The sequence below is a fragment of the Hibiscus syriacus genome, unplaced genomic scaffold (genome assembly GCF_006381635.1).
Source record: "Hibiscus syriacus cultivar Baekdansim isolate YM2019G1 unplaced genomic scaffold, ASM638163v2 tig00111743_pilon, whole genome shotgun sequence".
NCBI classification, from domain to species: Eukaryota; Viridiplantae; Streptophyta; class Magnoliopsida; order Malvales; family Malvaceae; genus Hibiscus; species Hibiscus syriacus.
Genome location: NW_024063167.1, coordinates 421,251 through 449,153, shown reverse-complemented (window position 1 = coordinate 449,153; position 27,903 = coordinate 421,251). Strand labels below are relative to the sequence as shown.

The window sequence follows — 27,903 nt, the reverse complement described above, 5'->3', positions numbered from 1 at the left end:
TGGCCAGAGGCGGTAAATTAGAGCATCCATATCTTGAACAGAAGTCTAACTTTTGTTGTCCAAAACATGACACCTGAAGAAGCTTGGAGTGGAAGAAGACCAGTTGTAGATCACTTTAGAATTTTTGGTTGCATTGTTTATACACATGTTTCAGATGTAAAGAGAAAAAAAACTTGATAAGAAGGGAGAGAAGTGTGTATTTCTAGGTGTAAGTGAAGCATCTAAAAAATATAAATTGTTTAATCCTTTAACAAAAAAAAATTATGACTAGCAGGGATGTTATTTTTGATACGGAGAACACTTGAAATTGGGATGACCTACTGCCTTCACAAACCTTTATTGACATTGAAATTAAAGGTGAAAGGTAGCAACCTTTAGATCAGCAAACTCAAGCAATTTTGAGCTTGAGGATCCATCAAATAAAGTTTCAATAGCCACCATAATGAAGGTAGTTGAACCTCGTCCTAATCATATTCGATGGAGACCAGCTTGGATGGGAGATTTCGAAGTAACTTGTATTGGTCATATTGTATATCCAATCACCCACTATTCCTTATATGCACATTATGATCCAACAACCTTTGAAAGAGTTGTAAAAGAGTCAAAATGGCGATAGACAATGGATGAAGAAATTGCAAGTATATAGAGAAATGATACATGAGAGTTCACCAAGCTTCCGAAAGGGCACAAAAAAATTGGTGTTAAATGAGTGTATAAGACAAAGTTGAAGGAGAATAGAAAAGTTGACAAATATAAGACGCGTTTGGTGGCCAAAGGTTATAAGCAGGAGTTTGGGTGGATTAAAAAGAAGTCTTTGCTCCTGTTACTAGGCATAATGCAATCAGATTGATAATTTCACTTGCAGCTCAACACTCTTGGCCTATCTTACAATTAGATGTAAAGTCGACATTTTTTTTCATGGTAAGCTTCAAGAACAACAAATATTTATTGAACAACCTGATGGTTATGTTAAATATAGAAGTGAAAATAAAGTTTATAAACTGAAAAAGGCTTTATATGGGTTGAAACAAGCCCCACGTGCTTGGTACAATCGAACTGAAGCTTATTTCTTGAAAGTTGATTTTACCAAATGTCATTATGAGTCTACTTTTTCATTAAATCTAGTGATGAAAGCAAAATGCTTATGGTCAAAGTATATGTTGATGATCTTATTTTCACTAGAAATTGTAGTTCCATGTTTAAGGAATTCAAAAGGTCTATGATAGCTGAGTTTGAAATGTCAAATCTTGTTATGATCCATTATTTTCTAGGCATAGAAGTAGTGTAATCAGCTGATGGAGTATTTCTTTCTCAAAAGAAATATATCCAAGAATCAAGATATTCTAAGAATGTTTGATATGAAGATTGCAATCCAGCAAATACTCTCATTGAGTTCGGTTTGAAGTTGAATAAAGAAGAAAAGAAAGTGGACAACACTTTTTTACAAGAAGATTATTGGCAGCTTAATGTATTTGAGTGGTACAAGACCTGAATAATGTATTCTGTGAGTTTGATCAGCATGTTTAAGAAGAATCCTACGAAGATGCATTTATTGGCTACCAAGAGAATCTTTCGTTACTTGCAAGGAACCAAGGATTTTGGATTGTTTACAGCAATCCATTATTATTTTATCAACAACAGAAGCTGAATTTATCGTTGCAAACATCTTGTGTTTGTCAAGCTATTTGGTTAAGGAAAATCTTGGAGGAGTTGAAGTTCAAGAGAATAAGAACTATAACAATATTTTATGACAACAACTCAACTATCATACTTTTAAAAAATTCAGTATTACATGGCAGAAACAAACATATTGATGTGAAGTACTATTTTTATGAGAGATATCAGGTAATGCAAGAGTAAAGATTAGTGGACTCATATATTCACTAAACCTTTCAAATTGCTTCCCTTCCAAAAGTGAAGGTCCTTGGAAGTTTGCACTTTGGAGAATCCTACTTGAAGAGAATGACGCTAGTAAACTGTAGTTCAAGGCATTTTAAGTTTAAGGAAGGGATTGTTAATAAAATTTGTTTCCATGTTTTTAGAGGTTTAGTAGTTTCTGTATACCAGGAAAAATTATTAGATGGTCCCGGCTCACCACATCATTCGTGGTCCTAACCAATAATAATTTTTCATCTCATTTTTTTCTAAGGTGAATCTTCAACTCTTTCCTACGTGTAAATAAAGAGTGGACAATTATTTGAAAGTTATTTTAAAATGTGTGACTCTAATTCACTGAGACCATAGATGGTGTGGTAAGCCGGGACCATGAAATAATTTCTCGTATATCAGGGATTTAGTGTCTACTAATTTTGGGTAGTTTTATTTTGAATTTTCCTTCGTTGTTAAGAGTTCTATTAAGAGTCTTATTTTACTACTGTCTAATTTTTTTTTCAATTGCCTATATAAATAGACTGTCAATGTTATGAGTTTAATGTTATGGGTTTATTGAGTTGAATATTATATTTTCCCTTTCCTTTGTTTTCAATCCTACTGTTTGATAAACTAACACTTCCAACAATGGTACAGCCTTAATCTTTACTCTTTCTCTCCCTCGACGATGACTGAGTTAGAAAATCTGATATCTTTTTTTATCATTTTTTTGTGTTCTTGATCATGGCAGATCTGATTGGTTTTGTTGCAAAACAGGCAAGGCAAGACTCGTGTAGCCAAATACAATGTTCCTCTCGAGGATTCCGAGAAGCACAAGGTCAAATACGAGGTATTACATTTTCCCTTCATATTGTTTACTATTCGAGATAGTTGACCTTTCCTTTTGTTTATAGTTTTTGAATTCTGGACGATTTGTTAGTTAGGACTCCTGGATTCCTTGGTTTGCAGGTTCATTGATTGGTGGTTAACAGAGAACCACAATTACCAATTTCTTTCATTAATAATGATTTTAAAGAAGTCACTAAGAAATATAAAAGCAGGGGTAACTAGACTGCAAGTATGCAATAGCTGAATTTTGATTGATTTTATGCATTTACTTTTTGCACTTTCGTACGCACAAGGTAATCTACAGGCGGTGTGCTGGATTGTTCTTCTCCTTGTGTGTTGTAATGAGTTGGCATACTTGGAAAGCATCCATTTATTTGTGGAGATATTGGAACATTTTTTTCAGTAATATTTGCGAGCTCGACTTGGTCTAATTTTCACATCTCTGATAGTTATTGTTAACTTGCTGGATTGAAATTTGCCACCTGATTCTTATGAAGATGCCATTTTCAAAAGCTTTATATTTGTTGATAAAAGTTTGTGCTCTCAAGCCTTTTCAAATTGCTTTTCGCAATTTTGATCGTGCATGTGAAAGCTAGTCCTGGCTCTTTGCCTGCACTGATTTGTTCATGCGTTACCTGGTGTGTTGATGTTAGCTTTTCTGATTACTGATACAAATATGAGTAAACGGAAGCAAATAGAATTACAAACTTCATTATTATGAAGTAAAATATAATATATTCAAACTCAAAAAATAACAAGTGATTAAACATATAATATCGCCCAAAAGAAAAGTAAGGGGGGGGGGGGGAAGAAATGAGTTGTGCTTTACGTATGACACATTATTTGATTTATTCTTAGGAGAAGATTTATTATTTGAAAGCTAGTCCTGGCTCTTTGCCTGCACTGATTTGTCCATGCAATTCGTTGATTTCACGACAAAGCTCAAAGGAGAAGATTCGTTCCAATCCAAGTTGATTAAAAACTCAAGGGCACTTGCGTCTGCCGCCGTGGGTGGTCAAGCTAGCATAGCACGGGCACATTTCTTGGTTACCGGCAGTACCCGGAGGAACACAGTTGCAGCGGGAGCAACATGTCCCGCACGCCCTCTTGCATAGGTTCGGCCTCGACGATAGACGGCACCTCGCCGCACAAGCCCCACCGCAGTCTGAGAAAAAAAAAACACAAATCGATATGTCAATAAAGGGTCTCAGCCTATAGTTTTCTGCATACAATCGAGGATCGATCCTATTTACCGATTTTCATTGGGGCAGTGGTTCCCTTGTTGCTGGCACTTGTCACCTGTATTTCACATTAATATGTATCTTAAACTAAGATAATTACAGTTCACTAACAAATATTCACTGAAAAAAGGAAACCAAAGAAAAAAGAAGTGATCAAGCTTTTACCAGTTGATCAGCATAAACAAGTTGGATAAGGAGAAGAGATACGAGAAGTGAGGCTATCAAAACCTTAGAAATAGCCATGGCTGAAACAAGAAATAGAGACTTGTGTTTTGTGTGGAAAACAAGAGAAGTATTTCTCGTATTTATAGCCCAAAAATTGCCAGTGGAGAGAACAAAGGAGAAAGTAATACTGGCAGTAAACTAGTACTCGAGAGGGGTTAGGTGTGTAACATACGAGAAAATAAGAAATGATGGCTTGCCGGGGAACATCTGGTGGAGGAAAAGCCCCACTGGAACCATCTGCAGAAATCAAGTGGACGAAATTTTACCCGCCATCCAATAATGGATCCACTTACGAATTCAAAAATTATTTTAAAGTAGTACAACTAAAATTACAGGATGAATGCAATTAATAAAAATAATTAATTAATCGAATAAATTTCAAATTTCATAGAATACACGTACCCATCATAAATTTGATGTAGATTCGTCATTCGATTGATAGAGGGTTGTTGTTCTTTTAAAAATTTAGATATTTTCTTTAATAATTTCTATTTATAATTTGTTTTCAATTATTCTAAAATTTTATAAATTTATCTCTCGTTAAAATAATATTATAAATTTGTTTACAATATAAAATTTTACATTCGTTCTTATTGTTACAGTATAACCTCTATAAATTAATAACTTCTCTAAAATAATAATTTCTCTCGGTCCTTACTTGGGCTCAAGGTCTAAATTAATAATTGTGATAAATTAATAAGATAATAATTTTCGGGAAGATCATTATATAAATTTATGGTCTTTCAATATTATAAATTAATAATTCTATAAAATTAAAAATATAAATAGGAAAATTTGGAAAAAAGCGATTTTATTGTTGTTTGCTTCTTAAAATTTAAATCTAGTTGTATTTCATCTTTAACTTTTCTTAAAATATGAATATCATTCCATTAGTCAATATAATGTATATGATTTATTCATGAAACATATTATAGATTTGTTGTATTGAAAAAATCTTTTTAAATTAATAAATTAGTTAATTAGTTAATATATCTTTAAATTAATAAAATTGATTTATTCTAATATTATTGATTTATAGAAATTTTACTGTATACGTACAAATAAATCCTCTAGCGTAAGTTTCACGTGTAAATATTTCCATTCCCAATGGTTAATAAAAGGCATAGCATTTTTGGATTTATAATCAATATTCTCATCACATCGATCGATTAAAGCAAAACGAAAGTGAAATTGAAAATGAAGGGGGTCACGAAGCAATGAAATTGCAACGTTTGGAGGCATCGAGAATTAATGAAGCCCAATTAATTTAATTGCCTATTAGGCAAGATACGTAGGACAAAGATGTGACTTTGTCATTTAACAATGAGAACGCTCGGCTGTATTCAACAACAGCTGTGGCGATTGGTACTTGTCCATCGAATTTCACCAGTTTTCAAAGGCTTTGCAAGTCTTGGAAATGGAATGAATTCCATGCCCCTTTTAGGCCACAAGACCTGTCCTGAATCCTGCTTAATTTTAGCACTATTAAACTTAACATCAGTATTATCTTTAAGCTTTAAGCATTTAGCACATTGTTTATGTTAGGGTAGTTGGGTCCAAAGATATTTAAATCAGTTGTAATGAGAATGAATCATTGAAAATATATAATAACATAATCGAGTTTGTTTAAATTGATCAATAATCTTATATTTTTTAAATCTTGTTCAAAGAAAAATTCACTATGATATTTTAAAACTATAATAGTTTAAATACGTACTGCTTATTACCCTCTTGTTGTGGTAAGAGGATAAAGAAAGTTATTGCGCCAGATTATGCTAAGCGGTAAATGGATAAAGAAGAAGTGTATGGAAAGGGATGTGGGTCTGCCGGTCTGGTAAGAGTGAGCCAAGCGGCCGCCTTGGGGTTTGGACACACGCAGCAGTGAAATCATTGCTAAACTTAAGGATTCAGGCTGGAACCAAAGTTATATTGGGACAAACACAAGGTTTAAATATAAGAATATGCGACAGCTGGTGGCTAATCATTAACACTAATGCGTCACAGCTCATCAGTTCCACGTTTTCTTGTAAATAAATGTAACGAATAAAGTATTTAAGTATTTAAAAAAGTTATTGTTATTTTTTTAGGGTGTTAAATACTTTTAATTTTTTTAATTTATTCATTGAATTTTAGATATTAATTTTTTTTTTATCACTCGACCAATTACCAATGGTCTCGGTAATGTCTAAATGATGTGGCTTTTTTTATTAATATTGAATAATTATATATTTTTTATTAATATTAAAATATGACATGGAATATTTAAATAAAATAATAAAAAAAAGCTTAATAGCCCTCACCCTCCCACCGCACCCCACACCATCCCTACATCCTTCTTCTCCGACCACCATCTTAATTGCCCCTTGTAAGGAGAAATGCATCCAACCTATTTTGAAATACTTCAATTGTAGACTGAAAGGTAAGTTTTGTTTTATCAACATTATCATTTTAATAATCAAATAAGTATACCAATACTAATGGAGAAATCAACCATTGCTGAGGGAGAAGTAGCTGCGACAATCTCAGATGCCGATGAAGTTAAATACGTGACCGTCCTATCGGCTGCTTAAACATGATCGACTCCCTTTAAGAAGAAAAATAAAAAGAAAAAAAATAATTAAGAGCTTTGTAAAGAATATAGAGATATAAAATAGCAAAAATCCTTCATGTTCGAGGAATGAAAGCTTCATGGTTCTACAATATTCTTCTTGTGTGATTTTAGTCCAAAAGATTGATCTTTTATGTGATTTTAGTTCACATAAAAGCTTGATTTAGCGAAAAATGAAGAAAATGAAGTGGGTGTTCATTGATTTTGAAGAAAAAATAGAAAATTTTTTGTTCAAAGTGCTTGATTTTGTGTTACTTTTTGTGGCCATTGTCCTGATTTTAAAGAGAAAAGAAAGGTTTACCACCGGCAATGAAAGATTTTCTGCTAGCAATTGGTGGCTTATATATCGCCGAAAAATGGGGTGGACATAAAATGGGAGGAGAGAAATGGGGGAAGAAGGTGGAAGAAAAAGGAATAAAAAAATTAAAACGACATCGTTTTAACCTAAATTTGATTTTTTTAAAGATTTAAAATTATTTTTTTTACTACAAGTTGTCATGTTATAATGCCGTTAATTATTTAATGACAAGATGATAAAAAAGTTTAATGTCTAAAGTTCAATAAGTAAATTAAAAAAAAATTAAAAGTGAAATGAATAAAATATGAGAGATAATAAAATTAAGTGAATAAACATGTAATTTATCCTTAAAAATAAACATACCGTAAAGTCTTATGTCCTATCAGTTTCATTTCTTTTTCTAATAAGAGGAGTATAGTACATTTCAAAGGGAGGTTCAAATCAAATCGACTCTTAGGATTTGTTTATAATTGAAAAATATTTTTTTGAAAAATATTTTTTTAATTTTCTTGTGTTTGATAGCTTAAAAATATTTTTTGGTGTTTAATAGTTGTAATTAATTTTACAAAAAATATTTTTCAGTGTTTAATTGTTGTAATTGATTTTCTCAATGTAATTTATTTTCCTAATTTCTTTGTATTTCTGTAAATTGTTTTACCATCTGATTTTTTGTAAAACATTTTTCTTAACTTTTCACTTAAGAATATAAACACTCAAAAAAAATATTATTTTATACATTTAATATTAAATTAATATTTTAATATTATTTTAATAAAAATATTAAATTAATATTTTAATATTATTTTAATAAAAATATTAATTATTAAAATATTTAATATACATATTGTAGACACCCGTTTTTATCCGAGTCTACAAAAATATTTTATATTATATTATATTATATTTATTTATTATTTTTTTGCAGGCCCCACACTCAACAACTTTGATTTAGTGAGATTTATAAAATAAATCAACGTATTTGAGTCTTATTGAAACACTAAAACCAACGTATTTGAGTCCTATTGAAACACTAAAACCGAAGCATTTGAGTCCAAGTATGACTCTAAATCTGAGCTAAAAATAGGTTTCTTTAGACTATAAATAGACTCAAGCATCAAGAGGAAATGACAGAGAGAAAAACGTGAGACCACATTCCAGAGTCTAAAACACAAAGTACCCAGTGTGCTGCTGCTTCACACGATCCCAAGACATTTAATTCTAAGTCCGGGGTTACACCAGTGGTGCAAAAGCAAGCAAGAAGAAGCGCTAAGGATTTGTAGCAGAGCTGAATACACGGACTTTAATTTCCGTTTGCAATTCGAAAGGTTTTTTTTAATTGATTTTGTTGTTTTGGAACGTGTTTGTTTGCGGAATTTTACAATTGTTATTTTTTTCTGCTTTATAAAATACCAATGCTGACTGTTTTGAAATGAACGAGTTCTATATTTGTTGTGTTTATTTCACATGTTGGTGTTTCTCATGTTCATTTGTTATAATAAATATGAATTAAGAAATGATAATACATTATTTATTATTATTATTATTTATTATTCATTTTTTTACTTTTTGTTTAGCATTCAATATTTTATTTTGTCATCTACCATTTTGTTTATTTTTTCTTCGGTAGTAATTTCAACCGAAGGTAAATAATTTGAATCGGGTTTTTAAATTTTAATTTTCGTAATTAAAGACAACCGAAAAATTAATTGATACCGAAAGAGCGGTTCAAGGGTGCTAATCCTTCCTTGACCGTAACCGACTCCCGAACCCAACACGTTTCTGGTACAACGCAGATCAGGTAAGATGGTATTCGACCCACCTAAATTTATTTTAAAGTGGTCGGTGGCGACTCTAACCCAATCAATTCAAGTCGAAGCCTAATTCCGGGCTCAACCGAAAGACGGTCGCGACAGCTTGGCGACTCCACTGGGGACAGGTAAGTGAGTCAGGCTGAAATTAATTTTCGGTTGTCTTTTTATGCGAAAATGGTAAATTTAAATTTATTTATTCGATTCCAATTATTTATCTTTGATTATTTTTCAAATAAATAGTTGTACTGACGTTTTTTTTAATGATTTTAGATTTTTTTCAAAATTGTCATTTCTAGCTCTATACCCGAGCTCCAAACCCTATTTAAGTGGAGTAAAAGCGACGCCTTCGTGTGAATTTATTCACCGCACAGACATAAGGGAATGTGTCCTCTCGAGTTTAACTTAGTCCACACAAGCTTGTAATAGGCTTAGGACTAAGGGTCTGGCAAGCCCAAGGGAGCACCGGCAAGGAGAACTCGATTACCTTTTTAGAACCTAAATCGGGAGAGTGCAGGGAATTAGAGCCCACCCCAAAATCTCATTCCAAACCCTACTTTGTTTCCGGCTTTATTTTCTGTTCAAAACATGCAAACTAGACAAATATGCGGTTAGGATTTGTTTGAAATTAGCATGCGGGATAGAAATCATGTCCGGGTAGGAATACTAAGCATGTTCGAGTAGATATCATGTGGGTAGGACATTTTCATGATTATTTTTTTATTATTTTTACCTCACTAACTCTTTTTATTTTTCTCTTTCATTTTATTTTCATCACTTGCATCATTTAAAAGAGGTGTTGATCCACCAAAAACTTGTTTGTTAATAATCTGCATTAATGGACAAAGGAGTTGTAATACAAGAGATGAAAATACAGAGGACAGTCTACAAGGCGACTATGTGTCACATTCAATCCAGAAGATGTGGTGCCCACAATTGAAGAGTATATCACTCTGCTGCATTATAAAGAACTCAATGAACCGGGTCTACATCAAGCACAATGAAAGTCTATCTTTGAAGAACTGACTGACAGAAGTTGCAGGGGCAAGATGAAGACCACTGATCTTAGGAGTCACTTCAAAGACGACAATGGCAAAATGATGACTGAAATTGGAGACCATTACTGACGAATTCAAGAAACATACAAATAGACTTCACATAGTTCCTATCTCCAATGATGTATTCATTGGAAACAGGCTCAACAAAAGATAAATGCCGGAGGTGCAGTCCTTCGAGACTTTTTTTGGGGCAAACAACTCGTCATTTGCACGGTTCATCCAGAGAAGCCAGAGCGGTTCGACAGGTTATTCAACCGGTGACTGATGAAGGCGGAAGACTAGTCAACATGTCAGAAGCTGTCAGAATATTTCTAATAACATACACATTTTTGGATCAATGCCTCGAACATTGCATGCATCATGCATTCCTGCATATTTTGTATTACTTTTCTCTTTTTTTTTACATTCACATGTCTCATAAAAAATGAGAACATTTCAATCATATAACATATAAGGAGCTTTACCAACAGTTGTTGACACACAAGTGGTGTCACCATATCCAGAGAAATCCATGAAGCCCCCGTACCCTAGGTAGTATTATGAGAACGCTCATTGCGAATATCATAGCGGTGTCCCAGGGTACACTATCAAGAACTACTCCGCATTCAGGATAATCGTACAGAAAATACATAACAAGAATCGAATCGACTTCAATAACTCGGGGGCATCCAAGTGAGGAATACCATTTCATCATTTGAGGCATTCTGTTTGAATTCATTTTTTTTCTCAAGTTTTGTAAGGACTTTTAAATACATTTATGTTACTTTAAAGATGTTAAGCAATGAATCACATTTGTAAACTTGAAATTCTTTGAATATCAACTGAATTAAGAAACTCTGTAAATGGTTCAAAGTTACAGATCTTTGACAAAGTAACATGATTTAAAACAAGGACTTTGACATTACCCAGAATATACACTCAAACACCGTACCCTGCTCTTGAAATTAACCAATGTGACCTTTTCCTTTCATAAGGTGCATACAACATGGGGTATCCTTTTACATATGACATTACTATACTTTTTATTTAAGGCGTTCAGTGATGATAATAATCTTCACAGATGGAATAGTCGAGTAAGCAAATCTAGTTTAGGCCAGTTGCTTGGAAATTGAACTCTAAAGATGAGGTTCCTTGAATTTTAACAACACTTAGGCTATAACAGGTTCTTCTTGACAATCTTAAGAAATTAAATCCGTAAAAACTGAGCTATTCCGCTAAGGCAATTGGTTATAGAGGAAACTCGAAATCCCTAGCTTTATGAATAGATTACGTTCAAACCATGACATTGCTCAAACACTTGGCAACTCGGTGTTTGCTCCACTGCTATTGTCAGGCTGAAGACTTTGTGATGAGATAATCCCTTCAGTTAACCTGATAAAAGTGATTATAATATTAAACCTTCCCTCTAAAGCAATTGGTTAAACGCTCTGGCTTTATGGATTTGGCTAGCCAGATAATGGCAAATTAAATCAAATTTATCTAAACAAGAAATTTTCAGTAATGATGGACTAAGGGAGTTAAGGAACACATTTTATAGTCAAATACACACGAGCACTCAAGAATTTCATTTTTAGACCGATATTTTTGCACTACCTTTGTTAGGGAAGCTTACAAAACTTGAACAAATGGAAGATTTCAGAAGACTGAAATAAAAGGTCTAGTAATTGATCATGCTAGTTGCATCATTTTGTCCGCACCCAATTAAAACGTTAAACCAAAGAAAAAGCATGTTGCGATATTTCAAAAAATGACATTTTGGGTTACCGAAACCTTAGAAAGGAAGTCAACCTGAAGTCAATTTGAACATTTGTCAAAGAGCTATAACTCTGAAAGCATTAAAAAGAGCTATTGATTCATTTGATATACTTTGAACTCATGTTTACAATTTGATTCAATTGCGAACAATATTTTACATAATTTTTATCCTTTTCCCCCTAAAACAATAAAGATAAGGAAAAACATTTTCAAACAGGACAGTCTCAAATATGAAAGGTCGGTAAAGACAAAGCTCGAGAAGCAAATGGGGCACGATCGATTCCATGGATCAGATTGGCAGAAAAAACACGGGACTCCAATCCAAGATAACTCATTCATGTTGCATGCATCTTAGATATACTTAGGAGCATCACATTTATCATTTTTAGCACACATAATTTTTTACAGCTTTTAGAGTCAATTTCAACTTCGCAGCAAAAGAAATTGGACTCGAAACAACATAATTTGTTCGAGAGTAGATTTCAACTTCACGACGAAGGATATCTAGCACGAAGCTAAACTTCACAATAAATGGGTCATCCACGGTTTCAACTTCACGGCGAAGGGAATCGTGTCCACCCGCAACATACAATACTTGGATTTCAACTTCACGGCGAAGGATATTCAACTCAAGGCTCAACTTCACGATGAAGGGGCCATCAACGATTTCAAATCCACGACGGAGGATATCATACCCACACATCAACGATTTCAACTCCACGAAAGAGGATATCGTGCCATTCGGGGCTCAATTTCACGACGAAGGGGCTTCCCAATTTCAGAGCCAATTTCAACTTCACAGCGAAGGATATTGGACCCAAGACAACACAAGCTCAACTTCACGACGAAGGGGCGTCTGATTGTCAACAAACAACTTTTCAATTTCATTCTGAGTCAATTTCAACTTCACAACGAAGGATATTGGACTCAAGATAACACAAGTTCAACTTCACGACGAAGGGGGGACTGATTGTCAACAAACAATTTCCCAGTTCCAGAGCCAATTTCAACTTCACGGCGGAGGATATTGGACTCGGAGCAATACAACTGTAACACCCCCAACCCGTATACGACCCGGATACGAGTCCGAAGTGTCACATTGACTTTTTAAACATTTATTCGTATAAAATAGTGGGTAATTTAAAAACTTTGATAACATTTAAATTATTTCAAAACGTTTACAACAGATATCAGAGTTCATACCATTTATATCTTTAGACTACATGCCAACTACACTCTGTAAACAGTACATACATTTTCTGATCTGACATTTGGTAAGGAAAACTGACCTGTCTTGCTCCGCATTACTCTTTACTCTTCTCGAAACCTACGTGTGAAACAATCACACGCTAAGTCGAAGACTTAGTGAGGCATAACAACTTATAATGCACTTTATAACATATATCGATACATGCATGTTCTGTTCTATCATGTTATACCAATTCCATGCATTCTTTGTATCATATAAAATCATATCAGATTAATTACAGTAAATACATACAGACACATAATTCATCATTAACAGTTTATCATGTAATCACATACTTTTATTGTTAACCTTTTCAATCAAACACTATACACACACAACATCATATGGTTCACGTAACACATTTCAAACCACTTATAAACCCATCGTATACATATCACATTCAGTATGCTTGTTTAATCACTTTATTAGCCCATGTACACTAGTGAGAACTTAAGGTATGTGAGTACATTGAGGTTGTGCACACATATGCTGTCACCACAGCTCGATCAATGTCCCGAAGGACCAGTCCATAGATTCCGAAGAACCTAGGTAATCAGTCCATATGTCCCGAAGGACATAGGTAAACAGTCCGTATGTTCCGAAGAACATAGGTAAACAGTCCATATGTCCCGAAGAACATAGGTAAACAGTCCATATGTCCCGAAGAACATAGGTAAACCCTCGACCCTTGGCATGCCAACTATACCCCTAGCTCTCATATCACATAACATGGGCATTATCATTTATAACAGTTCACATTACTTATTCATATTCTTTCTCTTATAACCACATATCTTTTCTTTTCAGTCACGTATCACATGTACGTGTAATCATTGATCTCGTAACCACATGTTCCTTCTTTTCTGTCACATACTACATGTATGTGTAAACATATATCTAATATCATATGTTGCATGTAATCACATAGTTCATATCTTATACTTTGTTTTCTCATGTTCACATATATCATGTCATATGGCTCATATCTTTCTCATGCAGTCACATAGTTCAGTTTCACATATGTTCATATATATACATTACATAGCACATACTTCTCATAACATTACATTCAAAAGCATGTTAACACATATAATCATGCATACATACAATTCATGTCATTCATATACGTATAATCATATATTCATGCATTCTAACAGAGGAAATAGACTTGTTGCAAGTCTTGTTTCCATTTAGCACCATAAACTAATTAATATGCACTCACCTGGCCTCACTAGTCAATTCCAATCTCTTATATTTCCCCTTGATCGATCTTACTTGCCAAACGTTCCGGAATTCTTTATGCGTAGAATCTACATAAATGTACATTTCGAGACAATCATTAGATACCTACACCTTGTAATTGGATACTAGCAACTTAAACGAACTTATTAAACCCATATTCCCAATTTTCCTTTAGGGGGAATCGGTTCCCCCTATGGGGGTATCGGTTCCCCCATGACATACTGGAAATTCTTGTTCGTTTGAAGGGGTATCGGTTCCCCTTGAATGGGTACCGATTCCCCTTGCCCAGAAATCATATTTTGAGCTCGAAAATCCTTCATTTTCAGCTCAACACATCATACTTCATTCCCTTTAATATTCCTAACTTTCATACACATACTTAAACTCATTTCTACTCCATAATCACTTCTTTAAACTCAAAATTCTATCTTCCATATAAGATTCAAAAATCATACCAAATTTTCAATATGTTCTAAATCCAATTATATCACTCCAAATCTCTTAATTTAACTATTGACAAGTCAAATTCATCCATAAAACTTCAACAACCATACCATATCAAAATTTCATCTTAAAACTCATATTGCAAATCTCTTCATAATTCCTTTATCTTATTGTTTAAATCCCATATAAACTTTCCTTAAGCTTATTTAATACCCAAAGAATCAAAACTAAGCTTAAAACTTAAGAATTAACCAACTGAAATTAAACTTACCTTTTGTAGCTAGCCCCACGTGAAGAAGAGAAAGCAAGAAGAAGAAAGCTTCCAGATAGCTCTCTTCCCACGTTTTTCACTCTTATAAAAGGGGGAAGAATATCTTTTAAAGGAAAAGACCATACTACCCTTAATTTCCTTTAATAATTACCAAATAACCTTCAATATATATTCAAATAATCATTGAATTCTTTCATTCTTATACTTTAGTCACCAAATTCTGAAACTCTACAATTTGGTCACTAACCCGGTATTGCGGATGTTACAAATCTCCCCTCCTTATAAGAAAATTCGTCCTCGAATTTTCACTGCACATCTTAATAGGAACATATCTTCTAATGTTCTTATGTTGCTTCCCTGACTTATTCTTTCTTGTCATCATCAGAAACTTACTTTTTAATCCTTTAGTTTTTCGACTATCTTTTTCGTTTATACCTTCATCTTCTGTTGTTTATCATATAAGCAATAACCAGTAATACCAATCCATTGTTGTCTTTTCTCTCATTCGATTATGCATTTTTCCTTTGACCTTTCTAAAATTCCATATAATGTCACTCATCACGTTGACAATAACATTCATCTCATCACTCTATATCAAAACTGTCCTCTGTACTTCCATATTTATTGTATCTGATTCTTTTAAATCAATCCCTTTCATTTCTTATACTTGTATTTTCCTTCCTGAAGGTTCCATGCAAATACTTATCTCTGTTTCTACATTATAGCTATCTGCTCAGAATATACAATTATATTCAAATTCATATCATAATCAATTAACTCAACTTTATCTTTCCTTCAATCTTATAACTCTAGCACCTTTACTCTGACAGCTAGATAATAACTTTGGTTCAGTCTAGGGCACAAGCCCTCTTATACCAATCATATACATTCTTTCCAATCTAAATTATCTTAACATTCGCTTACTCAACTTATCAATTTCACTTCTATTCTCATACATCCTGAAATTTCTTTTACTCAAACTCAACATTCTGACTTCCTGTGTCCTATAATCTGATCATCGATATACACATTCTCAAACTCTTCTTATCAATCCTCAGCTTTACTTAAATATACAAATTCTTACTTCCTTTTCCTTTACTATACCACATTACTATAATCCAAATATGCAACTATATCCAGATCCATTGCAGATCTGGTTATCATATCCTGACAATATTTTATAATCTTATAATCCAGTACATTTTTATCACATACTCTAGTTAGCCAACGCTAACTCTTTCCATCTAAACTGCAAACCCTTATCATAAACATACTCTTGTTTATGCGCAATACTATCACTTCGTTTCAAACTCATAAACTCTGACTTTATACATCTTATACACTTGTCACTGATGCACTTATCCTTAAGTTCTTCTATACGTACTCATCACGTCCTTAGATCTTTTTAACATTCTTATGGTGACACCCGTTCACCATATTCTATCTTATCCACATAATAACTCTATATCGTTTTTCCGATTCCAAACGATGAAAACTTTCTATCATTATTCAGATATGATTTCAGCTTTCTGAAATCAACTTTTGATCTTACTAGGCATTTCCTGAGGTGTCCGCTCTTCATCCTGCCTGGCCAGGGCAAGTGAATAGCTATCACAATCAGGAATATCACCTTTCACTTACTTCGAAATTATCACGATCGGATTTCTACTGTATTAAACTATTCTTATTCTATTAGCAAGACAACATACTCCTTACACAATCAGATCAGAAAATTTTCAATCTATGTTGGCATGTACACCTTTTATGACACTTTGAACTTCGGTTTATGACAAGAATCGGCTAAACCTTAGCTCTGATACCATTAAATGTAACACCCCCATCCCGTATCCGACCCGGATACGAGTCCGAAGTGTCACATTGACTTTTAAACATTTATTCGTATAAAATAGTGGGTAATTTAAAAACTTTGATAACATTTAAATTATTTCAAAACGTTTACAACAGATATCAGAGTTCATACCATTTATATCTTTAGACTACATGCCAACTACACTCTGTAAACAGTACATACATTTTCTGATCTGACATTTGGTAAGGAAAACTGACATGTCTTGCTCCGCATTACTCTTTACTCTTCTCGAAACCTACGTGTGAAACAATCACACGCTAAGTCGAAGACTTAGTGAGGCATAACAACTTATAATGCACTTTATAACATATATCGATACATGCATGTTCTGTTCTATCATGTTATACCAATTCCATGCATTCTTTGTATCATATAAAATCATATCAGATTAATTACAGTAAATACATACAGACACATAATTCATCATTAACAGTTTATCATGTAATCACATACTTTTATTGTTAACCTTTTCAATCAAACACTATACACACACAACATCATATGGTTCACGTAACACATTTCAAACCACTTATAAACCCATCGTATACATATCACATTCAGTATGCTTGTTTAATCACTTTATTAGCCCATGTACACTAGTGAGAACTTAAGGTATGTGAGTACATTGAGGTTGTGCACACATATGCTGTCACCACAGCTCGATCAATGTCCCGAAGTCCCAGTCCATAGATTCCGAAGAACCTAGGTAATCAGTCCATATGTCCCGAAGGACATAGGTAAACAGTCCGTATGTTCCGAAGAACATAGGTAAACAGTCCATATGTCCCGAAGAACATAGGTAAACAGTCCATATGTCCCGAAGAACATAGGTAAACCCTCGACCCTTGGCATGCCAACTATACCCCTAGCTCTCATATCACATAACATGGGCATTATCATTTATAACAGTTCACATTACTTATTCATATTCTTTCTCTTATAACCACATATCTTTTCTTTTCAGTCACGTATCACATGTACGTGTAATCATTGATCTCGTAACCACATGTTCCTTCTTTTCTGTCACATACTACATGTATGTGTAAACATATATCTAATATCATATGTTGCATGTAATCACATAGTTCATATCTTATACTTTGTTTTCTCATGTTCACATATATCATGTCATATGGCTCATATCTTTCTCATGCAGTCACATAGTTCAGTTTCACATATGTTCATATATATACATTACATAGCACATACTTCTCATAACATTACATTCAAAAGCATGTTAACACATATAATCATGCATACATACAATTCATGTCATTCATATACGTATAATCATATATTCATGCATTCTAACAGAGGAAATAGACTTGTTGCAAGTCTTGTTTCCATTTAGCACCATAAACTAATTAATATGCACTCACCTGGCCTCACTAGTCAATTCCAATCTCTTATATTTCCCCTTGATCGATCTTACTTGCCAAACGTTCCGGAATTCTTTATGCGTAGAATCTACATAAATGTACATTTCGAGATAATCATTAGATACCTACACCTTGTAATTGGATACTAGCAACTTAAACGAACTTATTAAACCCATATTCCCAATTTTCCTTTAGGGGGAATCGGTTCCCCCTATGGGGGTATCGGTTCCCCCATGACATACTGGAAATTCTTGTTCGTTTGAAGGGGTATCGGTTCCCCTTGAATGGGTACCGATTCCCCTTGCCCAGAAATCATATTTTGAGCTCGAAAATCCTTCATTTTCAGCTCAACACATCATACTTCATTCCCTTTAATATTCCTAACTTTCATACACATACTTAAACTCATTTCTACTCCATAATCACTTCTTTAAACTCAAAATTCTATCTTCCATATAAGATTCAAAAATCATACCAAATTTTCAATATGTTCTAAATCCAATTATATCACTCCAAATCTCTTAATTTAACTATTGACAAGTCAAATTCATCCATAAAACTTCAACAACCATACCATATCAAAATTTCATCTTAAAACTCATATTGCAAATTTCTTCATAATTCATTTATCTTATTGTTTAAATCCCATATAAACTTTCCTTAAGCTTATTTAATACCCAAAGAATCAAAACTAAGCTTAAAACTTAAGAATTAACCAACTGAAATTAAACTTACCTTTTGTAGCTAGCCCCACGTGAAGAAGAGAAAGCAAGAAGAAGAAAGCTTCCAGATAGCTCTCTTCCCACGTTTTTCACTCTTATAAAAGGGGGAAGAATATCTTTTAAAGGAAAAGACCATACTACCCTTAATTTCCTTTAATAATTACCAAATAACCTTCAATATATATTCAAATAATCATTGAATTCTTTCATTCTTATACTTTAGTCACCAAATTCTGAAACTCTACAATTTGGTCACTAACCCGGTATTGCGGATGTTACAACAACTTACTTGGATTTCAACTTCATGACGAAGGATATCCAATTCCAAGCTCAACTTCACGACGGAGGGGCCACCCGCGGTTTCAACTTCACGACGAAGGGAATCGTGCACACAAGCAGCATTCATCTATAGATTGGATTTCAACTTCACAACGAAGGATATCCAACTCAAAGAAGAAGTATCTGTCAATAAACTTTCCAGTTTCAAAGTCAATTTCAACTTCACAGCGAAGGATACTGGCCTCGAAACATCACAACTTACATTGGATTTCAACTTCACGACGAATGATATCCAACTCCAAGGTTCAACTTCACGACGAAGTGACCATATATGATTTCAACTTCACGACGAAGGGAATCATGCTCACCAGCAACATTCACCTTTAGATTGGATTTCAACTTCACGACGAAGGATATCGTGTTCATTTGCAGCATAGCTCAAGTCGAGAAAGGTTATCTGCTAACAAAGACCTTCGAGTTCGACTACGCTCAGCTCCAAGGCACATCATTTACAGCATAACTCAAGGCTAGAAGGGTTATCTGTCAACAAAGACCTTCGAGTTCGATTCTATTCAGCTCGAGGGCGTATCAATCGCGTTGCATTAGCAAGGAACTACTTTTCGGTCAAATTTTTACACCTAGGTCTTTAAATCGAGAAGAAGACCAAGGTCGACCAAGATTGGCAACAAAGAGTCACTTTTCGATTAACCCACGATTTCAACTTCAAGAAGAAGGATATCGTGCCCAATGGATCGACTTAGTGTCACAACAAACACTATTAAGTCTCAAATCAAAGAGAACCGGACAAAAACTGGTTGTCTTTTTCATCTTTGCCCTATTCTTGTTAACAAAAAAATGTGCAAAGAGGGGCAGCTGTAGACACCCGTTTTTGTTCGAGTCTACAAAAACATTTTATTATATTATATTATTATTATTATTATTTATTATTTTTGCAGGCCCCACACTCAACAACCTTGATTTAGTGAGATTCATAAAATAAATCAACGTATTTAAGTCTTATTGAAACACTAAAACCAACGTATTTAAGTCCTATTAAAACACTAAAATCAAAGCATTTGAGTCCAAGTAGGACTCTAAATCTGAGCTAAAAATAGGTTTCTTTAGACTATAAATAGACTCAAGCATCAAGAGGAAATGACAGAGAAAAAAACGTGAGACCATATTCCAGAGTCTGAAACACAAAGCACCCAGTGTGCTGCTGCTTCACACGATCCCAAGATATTTAAATCCAAGTCTGGGGTTACACCAGTGATGCAAAAGCAAGCAAGAAGAAGCGCTAAGGATTTGTAGCTGAGCTGAATACACGGACTTTAATTTCCATTTGCAATTCGAAAGGTTTTTTTTTAATTGCTTTTGTTGTTTTGGAGCGTGTTTGTTTTCATAATTTTACAATTGTTATTTTTTCTGCTTTATAAAATACCAACGCTGACTGTTTTAAAATTGACGAGTTCTATATTTGTTGTGTTTATTTCACATGTTGGCGTTTCTCATGTTCATTTATCATAATAAATATGAATTAAGAAATGATAATACATTATTTTTATTATTATTTATTTATTATTTATTATTCATTTTTTCCTTTTTGTTTAGCATTCAATATTTTATTTTGTCATCTACCATTTTGTTTATTTTTTCTTCGGTAGTAATTTCAACCGAAGGTAAATAATTTGAATTGGGTTTTTAAATTTTAATTTTCGCAATTAAAGACAACCGAAAAATTAATTGGTACCGAAAGGGCGGTTCAAGGGTGCTAATCCTTCCTTGACCGTAACCGACTCCCGAACCCGACATGTTTCTGGTACAACGCAGATCAGGTAAGATGGTGTCCGACCCACCTAAATTTGTTTTAAAGTGGTCGGTGGCGACTCTAACCCAATCAATTCAAGTCGAAGCCTAATTCTGGGCCCAACCGAAAGACGGTCGCGACACATATAATATAATTTTAATGATATTATATTTTTAATATTATATTAATATATAATAAGATATATTATAATAATATATGATATTATATTTTTATGGGTAAACTACACTGATGGTCACTAATGTTTGAAGTAGTTTTTGTTTTCCCAATTGATGTTTCAAAAGTTACAAATCGATCACTAAAGTTATCGATTGGTTACAGATTGATTACTCAACGTTAACAGACGTTAACATGCCTGACGAAAAACAGAGTTAGCTCATTAAATGCTTACATGGATGGGTTTGACCGGGTTAACCGGACATTGGAGACCCACATCTTCTCTAAATAAAAACCCAGTCCCTAAACTTAAATTAGGGTTTTTTTTCATTCAACTCCAGTTTTTTTTTTCCAGTGTCTTACACACTTTAGATGCACTTGGTAATGCTGGTCTGTGGTAGTTACTTGGCTCCTGAATACCTCATGCATGGCAAAATGAGTGATAAAATTGATGTCTACGCATTTGGTATCGTCCTCCTATAGCTCCTCTCTGTTAAAATTGATGTCTACGCAATTTTTCTCAGTTGCTAGATCCAGAGCTCGGTAGTAGCTACGAATGTTATCAGATAGAAAGAGTGATTTTAGCGCTACCCTGTGCATTAGACATGCACTATTTGTGTCTTAGGGTCAATCATCTGCACCATTTGTGTATTCTTTCCCATGATTCCCAATTTTATGCATGGGCTAGTTTTCAGGGTAATATAGTGAAGAACAAATGTATACTCAAAACATACACGTTATTGTAAATAAGTCATTCCTTCAAGATGGCAATGTTTGTTGTCAACCTTCACTTATTCTTTTGACATACACAACATAACAATCAAATTGATTCAACTCTACCGCATATGTGGTTTCAATTCTTTCCATTGTTCCCACCAACGACTAAAGCTTGAATTCTTTAACATCACATCTTTAGACACCTTTTTATTCTGGATTAACTTCATTGCGTATTTCTTGAACTTATCGATCTTGTGCCATAACAGGTTTATCTTCGTTCCATCACCCTCACTTCTTACATTTTCCAGCCACTCCCAGGTTTCTTCTACCTTTGCCCAAAATAATAAATCTTGTGTCACACTAGCAAACTTACTCCTCTTGCTTTCTTCAATTTGAAGGCTCCTAAGTCCTAACCCTCCACCATTTGTCAAATATTTCATGCCTCCATTGCCTTCCGTTTTCAATGCTCGCGTTCGTGGTGCATCACGGTCCGGTAATAGTCTGCGATGTCGAGTGGTTGGACGAGAAGCATATAGAATCGAGAAGAGTTTATCCATTTCCCTTTCCTGTCGAAATCATGAGGAAGCTTGTTGTTTTCCAACAGGGAGATTACAGTACTGTACCAGAACGAAGCAAGCTTATGGCGGTTCATGTTGACTCTGGCTTCTCTTCTTGAGCCTGCCTTCAGCTTGAAGGAATCGTAGTAACCCATTTGATCATCGACCTCGTTACAACTCTGCTCTGAAAAAAAACCTTATTTAAAAGAGAAGACGTGGGTCTCCAACGTGATGGTCAACTCGGTCAAACCCATCCATGTATGCATTTAATGAGTCAACTATATTTTCCGTTACGCCTATTAACTTAACGTCTGTTAACATTAAGTGACCAATTTATAACCAATCGATAACGTTAGTGATCAATTTATAATCAATCGATAACGTTAGTGATCAATTTATAACTTTTGAAATATCAGTGGGAAAACAAAAACTACCTCAAACATTCATATGTGTAGTTTACCCTATTTTTAATTTAGTAATATATAATAAATTATTAATATTTATCAATTATGTTATAAATATGATATTATTAAATTATTAACAATGAGTAATATTAATTTATATTTTTAATATCAATATAACAATTTATTATTATGTTAATAAAATACTAATAATTAAAATTAAGGGTGTTCAAATGGTTAATTCAACCACCTAGTGAATTGAATTACCATTAATCGAAAAAAACCGAACTTTTTTAATCGTTAATTGAATCCAGACCCGTTTATGAGATTTTGGGGCCTTAGGCGAACTGATAAATTAGGTCCTAATCAGAGGCTTAAATAACAATTTGTATTTGTGTCTTTGATTGTGGTGTTTATCGTTATTGTGAACGTAACATATGATATTGTGGTCAATGCACTTATCGTGGTTGTAGATTTTTAATAACATATACTATTGTAGACGTAACGATTGTTGATATCACAATTTTGGACGATGTCATTACCACTATATAACAGTCATTGTTGTGGTTACATATTATTATTTAAGTAACTGTTCATAATAATAAGTGTTGAAAAAAATAATTTGTAAGGGTAGCTTCATAATAATAAGTATTGAAAAAAATGAGTCTTAATTATAAATATTTTTTTTAAAAAAAGTAAATTTTTAGAGTATGCTCATAATAACAAATATTAAAAAAAAAAATAAGAGTGCTTATAATAACAAATATTAAAAAATTGAACCTCCAATAAAAAAGTATTTAAAAAATAAATTCATAAAAACAAATAAATATTAGAAAATTTTAAATTTTAAAATTGTGTTCCTAATAACAAATATTTAAAAAATTAGATATTTGATAATAAGTATTGAAAAAAATTGGGTTTTTAGTAACAAATGTCAGAAAAATATTGGTAAAAAATAGACACTTATACAAATATTAGAAAAAAAATAAATTATAAAATTAGGAACCTAATAATAAATATTAAAAAATTAAGCCCATAATAATAAATAGTAGAGAAAAATTGAAACCATAGTAACAAATATTTGTAATAATTGAGCTCTATAATACATAAAAAAAATTTGGGCCATGGGCAGGTGCATCTGCTTCTCAGGCCCAGATACGACACTGATTGAATCATTTTTTTTGAAAATATTAACCGAACCGAACTTTATTCATTTTGTGGAAATCATTTTCTATAAAATTAATTATAGTTTATCAAACAATCAGTGAAAATAATTTACACAACATCATCAAAACACCGTAAAATAGTTTCGAAAAAATTATTTCCCAAAAAATGTAATTTATTTTACGTAAAATAGTTTTAGGTAATTCATTTTACATAAAACAATTTTCATGTAATTCATTTTACGTAAAACAATTTTTAGATAATCCATTTTACGTAAATTATTTTCTAAAAAACCAATTACAGTCTATCCCTTAAGAAATGAGATTATGAGAATAGGAATATATAACCCTGTAGATTGTTGGAGTTATTCATAAATATGTAATACGTTAAATTAAGTATTTAGTCGATTAATTACTTTTACGATTTTATTTTAATCATTTAATTATTTTTTAGGATAAACACATTTAATTAGTTAGTTACACTATTTATTGTGTTCATTTATATTCTCTTAGGTTATTGGCTCTAAACACACTAAGAGTACTCTCATTCCTTCCATTAGAGTCCTCCCTCCCCACCTCTAGATAGGATTAGGATTAAATTTAGAATTTATTAAAAATTATTTTTTAAAACCATATCTAAATTACATTTTGGTTCTTTTTTTACCATTTGCCATTAAAAATTAACGGTGATGATGGTATGTCGCCATAAGGTGCTACCATATTGTCATTGGAAAATATAAAAAAATGTCATGTTAGCGGTTCTATTTTTTAATGATAGGGGACTAAAACATAACTTAAGTATGATTTTGAAAAAAGAATTAAATGATCAAAAAAGAACCACGGAAATAATTAAATGACTAAATACGTAATTTATCCTTGTTAATAAATTATTTGTTCAACAAAATAAAAAAAATATGTTTCTTTTCAAAAAAAATCAAATTTAAATTTAAATATATATATATATATATATATATAATTTATTTTCAAGAATAAGATCTTTTTATAAATTATTTATATTTGTTACGGTCAAAATTCATTGATGAAATAAAAATTCTCAAGATCAAGTTTGAATAAATACACCTTGCCTCAGTAATGAAATATAATAGAATATATGTATATTTAATGTTTATTTTCTCTCATTTTCTTAAGCTATGTTTACTGTTTTATTATATTACCTATAAAATAATTTATAAACCTCAACATTGTTTCACAAAGTTAACATATGAGAAATTATATTATAAATTATAAATTAAACTCTAAAGGACACCTAGTGTTAACTACTATAATTTCATTTAAGCGATTTTTTTATTTAATCATCGGTATCCTGTTTATTGATTGATTTTTTCAAATCAAATTTTATAGAAACCAGTCCACCTTGATAATTTTAATTAAATAATTAAAATTTTAACATATTGCATTTCATCGCTCACTTTTAGTGTATGAAATATTAGAAAATTTATTGCCATTGATATTGGGAATGATCAAAATATTTGAACCTAATGGGTTTTGACCTGACTTGATGTTGTAGATTTTAAAAAAAATCTAGTTCGAGATAAATTATATAATAGATAGTTTTGGGGTGGGAAGAGACTGATTCTAAGGTGAAAAATCATATCACTCTTTCATATATATATATAATATATTTTCAGACCGGGGTCGAGACGCCAAAAAAAAAACCCCACAACATACCCATACTTCTTAGATACATACATTAGGATCATTGTTTTGAAAATCGAACCGGATCGGCCGGTTCAACCGGAAATCGTTGCCTAGTCCGGTTCAATCTAAACTGGTTGAACCTCTACTAGTGAACCGGTCGGAACCGCTGAACCGTTCAAACCAGACCGGCTGAAAACCGAAAAAAATCGGGAAAAACCGGAAAAAATGGCCAATTTTTTTTTTTTTGAAAAAAAAAATTAAACCAAACGACGTCGTTTGCTGAGCTCGACTCGAACTTGAAAAATTTAAAAGTAAGCTCAACTCGATTCAAACTCACGAGCTAAAAATTATGAAGTTTAACTCGAACTTGAAATATAATATTAAAACTTGAACTCGAAAAAGCTTGAACTTAAAAAAAAATTAGAAGCTCGATTGAAGCCTAAAATTCGAGCTTGATTGAAGTGAAAGAATAGTTCACTCAATGCTTACCAAAAGGCTCTATGATTTTAAATGTCAAATTATCTCTATTATGTCCTGACTTGCTTTTAATATGAATTGTGATATAAAAAATTATTTTTTATTAAATATTTTTGATATTTTTATTTAATTTTTTAAATAATTATGACGTCGTCCGGTTCTTCCGACCGGTCGGACCGGTTCAACCGGTTGAACCAGTGAACCGGTAACATGGCCGGTTCGTTAACCGGTCCGATTCTGAAAACCATGATTAGGATAGAAAAGCTGAACTAAACTTGTGTTGAATTGGTTAGACCTACTACACTGAGTAACATTTTTCTCATATTCTAATCTGTTACTCGGCACCTAATTCAAGTGCTTCATTCAGCTAGCGCCACCTGAAAAGCTGAAACCAAACTTCAATTGACGTGGCATATCTTTTACCTTCTCAAATAAAGTTATGTATGTACGGTTGAATCTGTTTCATTATGATGAAATGCTATATTTCTTTCATGTGTTGTGATCCTTCCAATTCCTTACTTTTCCTCTGTACCGTCTATTACATTCCTCGACTTCCACCTGCTCCATGTTCAATTCCAAAGTCCCACACCGGTTCCATTCTCTATATAAGCCATCCTAATCCCACATCACCAACATTCACAGCAGCCTTATCTTTCTTCACAACGATGGACACGTTCAAACCCCCAAATCCATGTCTCCTCCTCCTCCTCGTGGCTCTGTCTTTCACAATTCTAACTAAACCAGGCAAGGCAGAAGGGAACAACGCTCGATTGTCCGATTCCCTTCCTGGTGGTACTCCGATTAACAATGTTCCACTTGCCAAACCTGTTGGCAATAATGGGAAGCAATCTCAACTTGGTTACCAACAGCAACAAGACCCTAGCCAGCCTCTGTCAGGCTTCAGTCCGCCGTTTTCCGCTACGAACCAGCCTTACTCGGGGTTTAATCAGCCATTTTCTAGTACCAACCAGCCTTTCGGGGGTACTAACCAAGCTGGCTCAATGGATTACGCTGCTTTTGATAATGGGGTTCCGAAGATGATGACTTGCATTCAAGGTGTTGCCTTGGTTTGTCTACTTACGTTGATGGTTTGCTTTGGCTTTTAGATATGAATTTATCTAGTATGATTTTAAGCATCTTCATCTAGTTGCATGTTCAATTGCGATGTATCCTCTAAAACTATCACATCAATGAAATATATAAAGTTACGGACATACGAGTTGTATTTCAAACCTGAAAGGTAAATCATATTTTTCAATAATATCAGATAATTATAAAATTATATTCGATCAAATAATAATTTTTATTTATTAGGATCCTTTAATAAAGTATATTAAAATTTAAAACTAGATTAATGGGGGGTATTCCTTCGAGATTGGGATCAGGTGGAAAAGGGGGGAGTGCCCAAGTGTCGTAACCAGGCGTTGGGGCGGACACCCCTCTCGCAACTTTCGCGAGAAATGACCACTCCTCATATCCCGTTTGCTGCCTGAAGGATCATGCCTTTTCTCGTAGACGCGTATCTATTTTATACAAAGCCTCATCCCCTCGCTTGTCTCGCTAGCCGTTGTGGGACTTTAGACCACGCAGAAAAGCTTAAAACTAGCTTAGGCTTTTATGTTCTTAATTAATGTGTTATCCGAGTATTAATGTTAATTTTAATTTTAATTAATGCGAACAAAAAGGGGGAAACAAACTGCTGTAAAAATTTCAGTTCTCTTATTATTTGCAAGACTTGAACTTTAACAATCATTATAGGTTTTTAATTAAAAAATCAAACT

The 27,903-nt window shown here is 33.2% G+C and overlaps 1 protein-coding gene, 1 long non-coding RNA gene and 1 other non-coding gene across 3 annotated transcripts; 1 reads left to right on the top strand and 2 right to left on the bottom strand.

Annotated features, from left to right (window-relative positions):
- Nucleotides 1-3,404: 3,404 nt before the first annotated feature.
- On the bottom strand, nt 3,405-4,258 carry LOC120168994 (snakin-2-like). The gene is made up of 3 exons (XM_039177233.1): nt 4,125-4,258; nt 3,972-4,017; nt 3,405-3,883 (listed from the first exon to the last, which is right to left on the bottom strand). The coding sequence occupies exons 1-3, from the start codon at nt 4,200-4,202 to the stop codon at nt 3,702-3,704; spliced, it is 306 nt and encodes a 101-aa protein (XP_039033164.1). The 5' UTR covers nt 4,203-4,258; the 3' UTR covers nt 3,405-3,701.
- A 1,370-nt stretch (nt 4,259-5,628) lies between these two features.
- On the top strand, nt 5,629-27,229 carry LOC120168987. Its single transcript, XR_005520631.1, has 4 exons — nt 5,629-5,640; nt 23,410-23,414; nt 25,046-25,050; nt 26,992-27,229. It is a non-coding gene; the product is annotated as an uncharacterized LOC120168987 (long non-coding RNA).
- A 270-nt stretch (nt 27,230-27,499) lies between these two features.
- Nucleotides 27,500-27,602, bottom strand: LOC120169024. Its single transcript, XR_005520634.1, has one exon. It is a non-coding gene; the product is annotated as a small nucleolar RNA Z279/snoR105/snoR108 (small nucleolar RNA).
- Nucleotides 27,603-27,903: the final 301 nt, after the last annotated feature.

Excerpts from the sequence above, each read along its gene's own strand:
- LOC120168994 (XM_039177233.1), bottom strand. The coding sequence starts at position 4,202 with ATGGCTATTTCTAAGGTTTTGATAGCCTCACTTCTCGTATCTCTTCTC. Across the intron at positions 4,018-4,124 it reads TTGTTTATGCTGATCAACTG|GTGACAAGTGCCAGCAACAA; the intron begins GTAAAAGCTTGA and ends TGTGAAATACAG. Across the intron at positions 3,884-3,971 it reads CACTGCCCCAATGAAAATCG|ACTGCGGTGGGGCTTGTGCG; the intron begins GTAAATAGGATC and ends TTTTTTTCTCAG.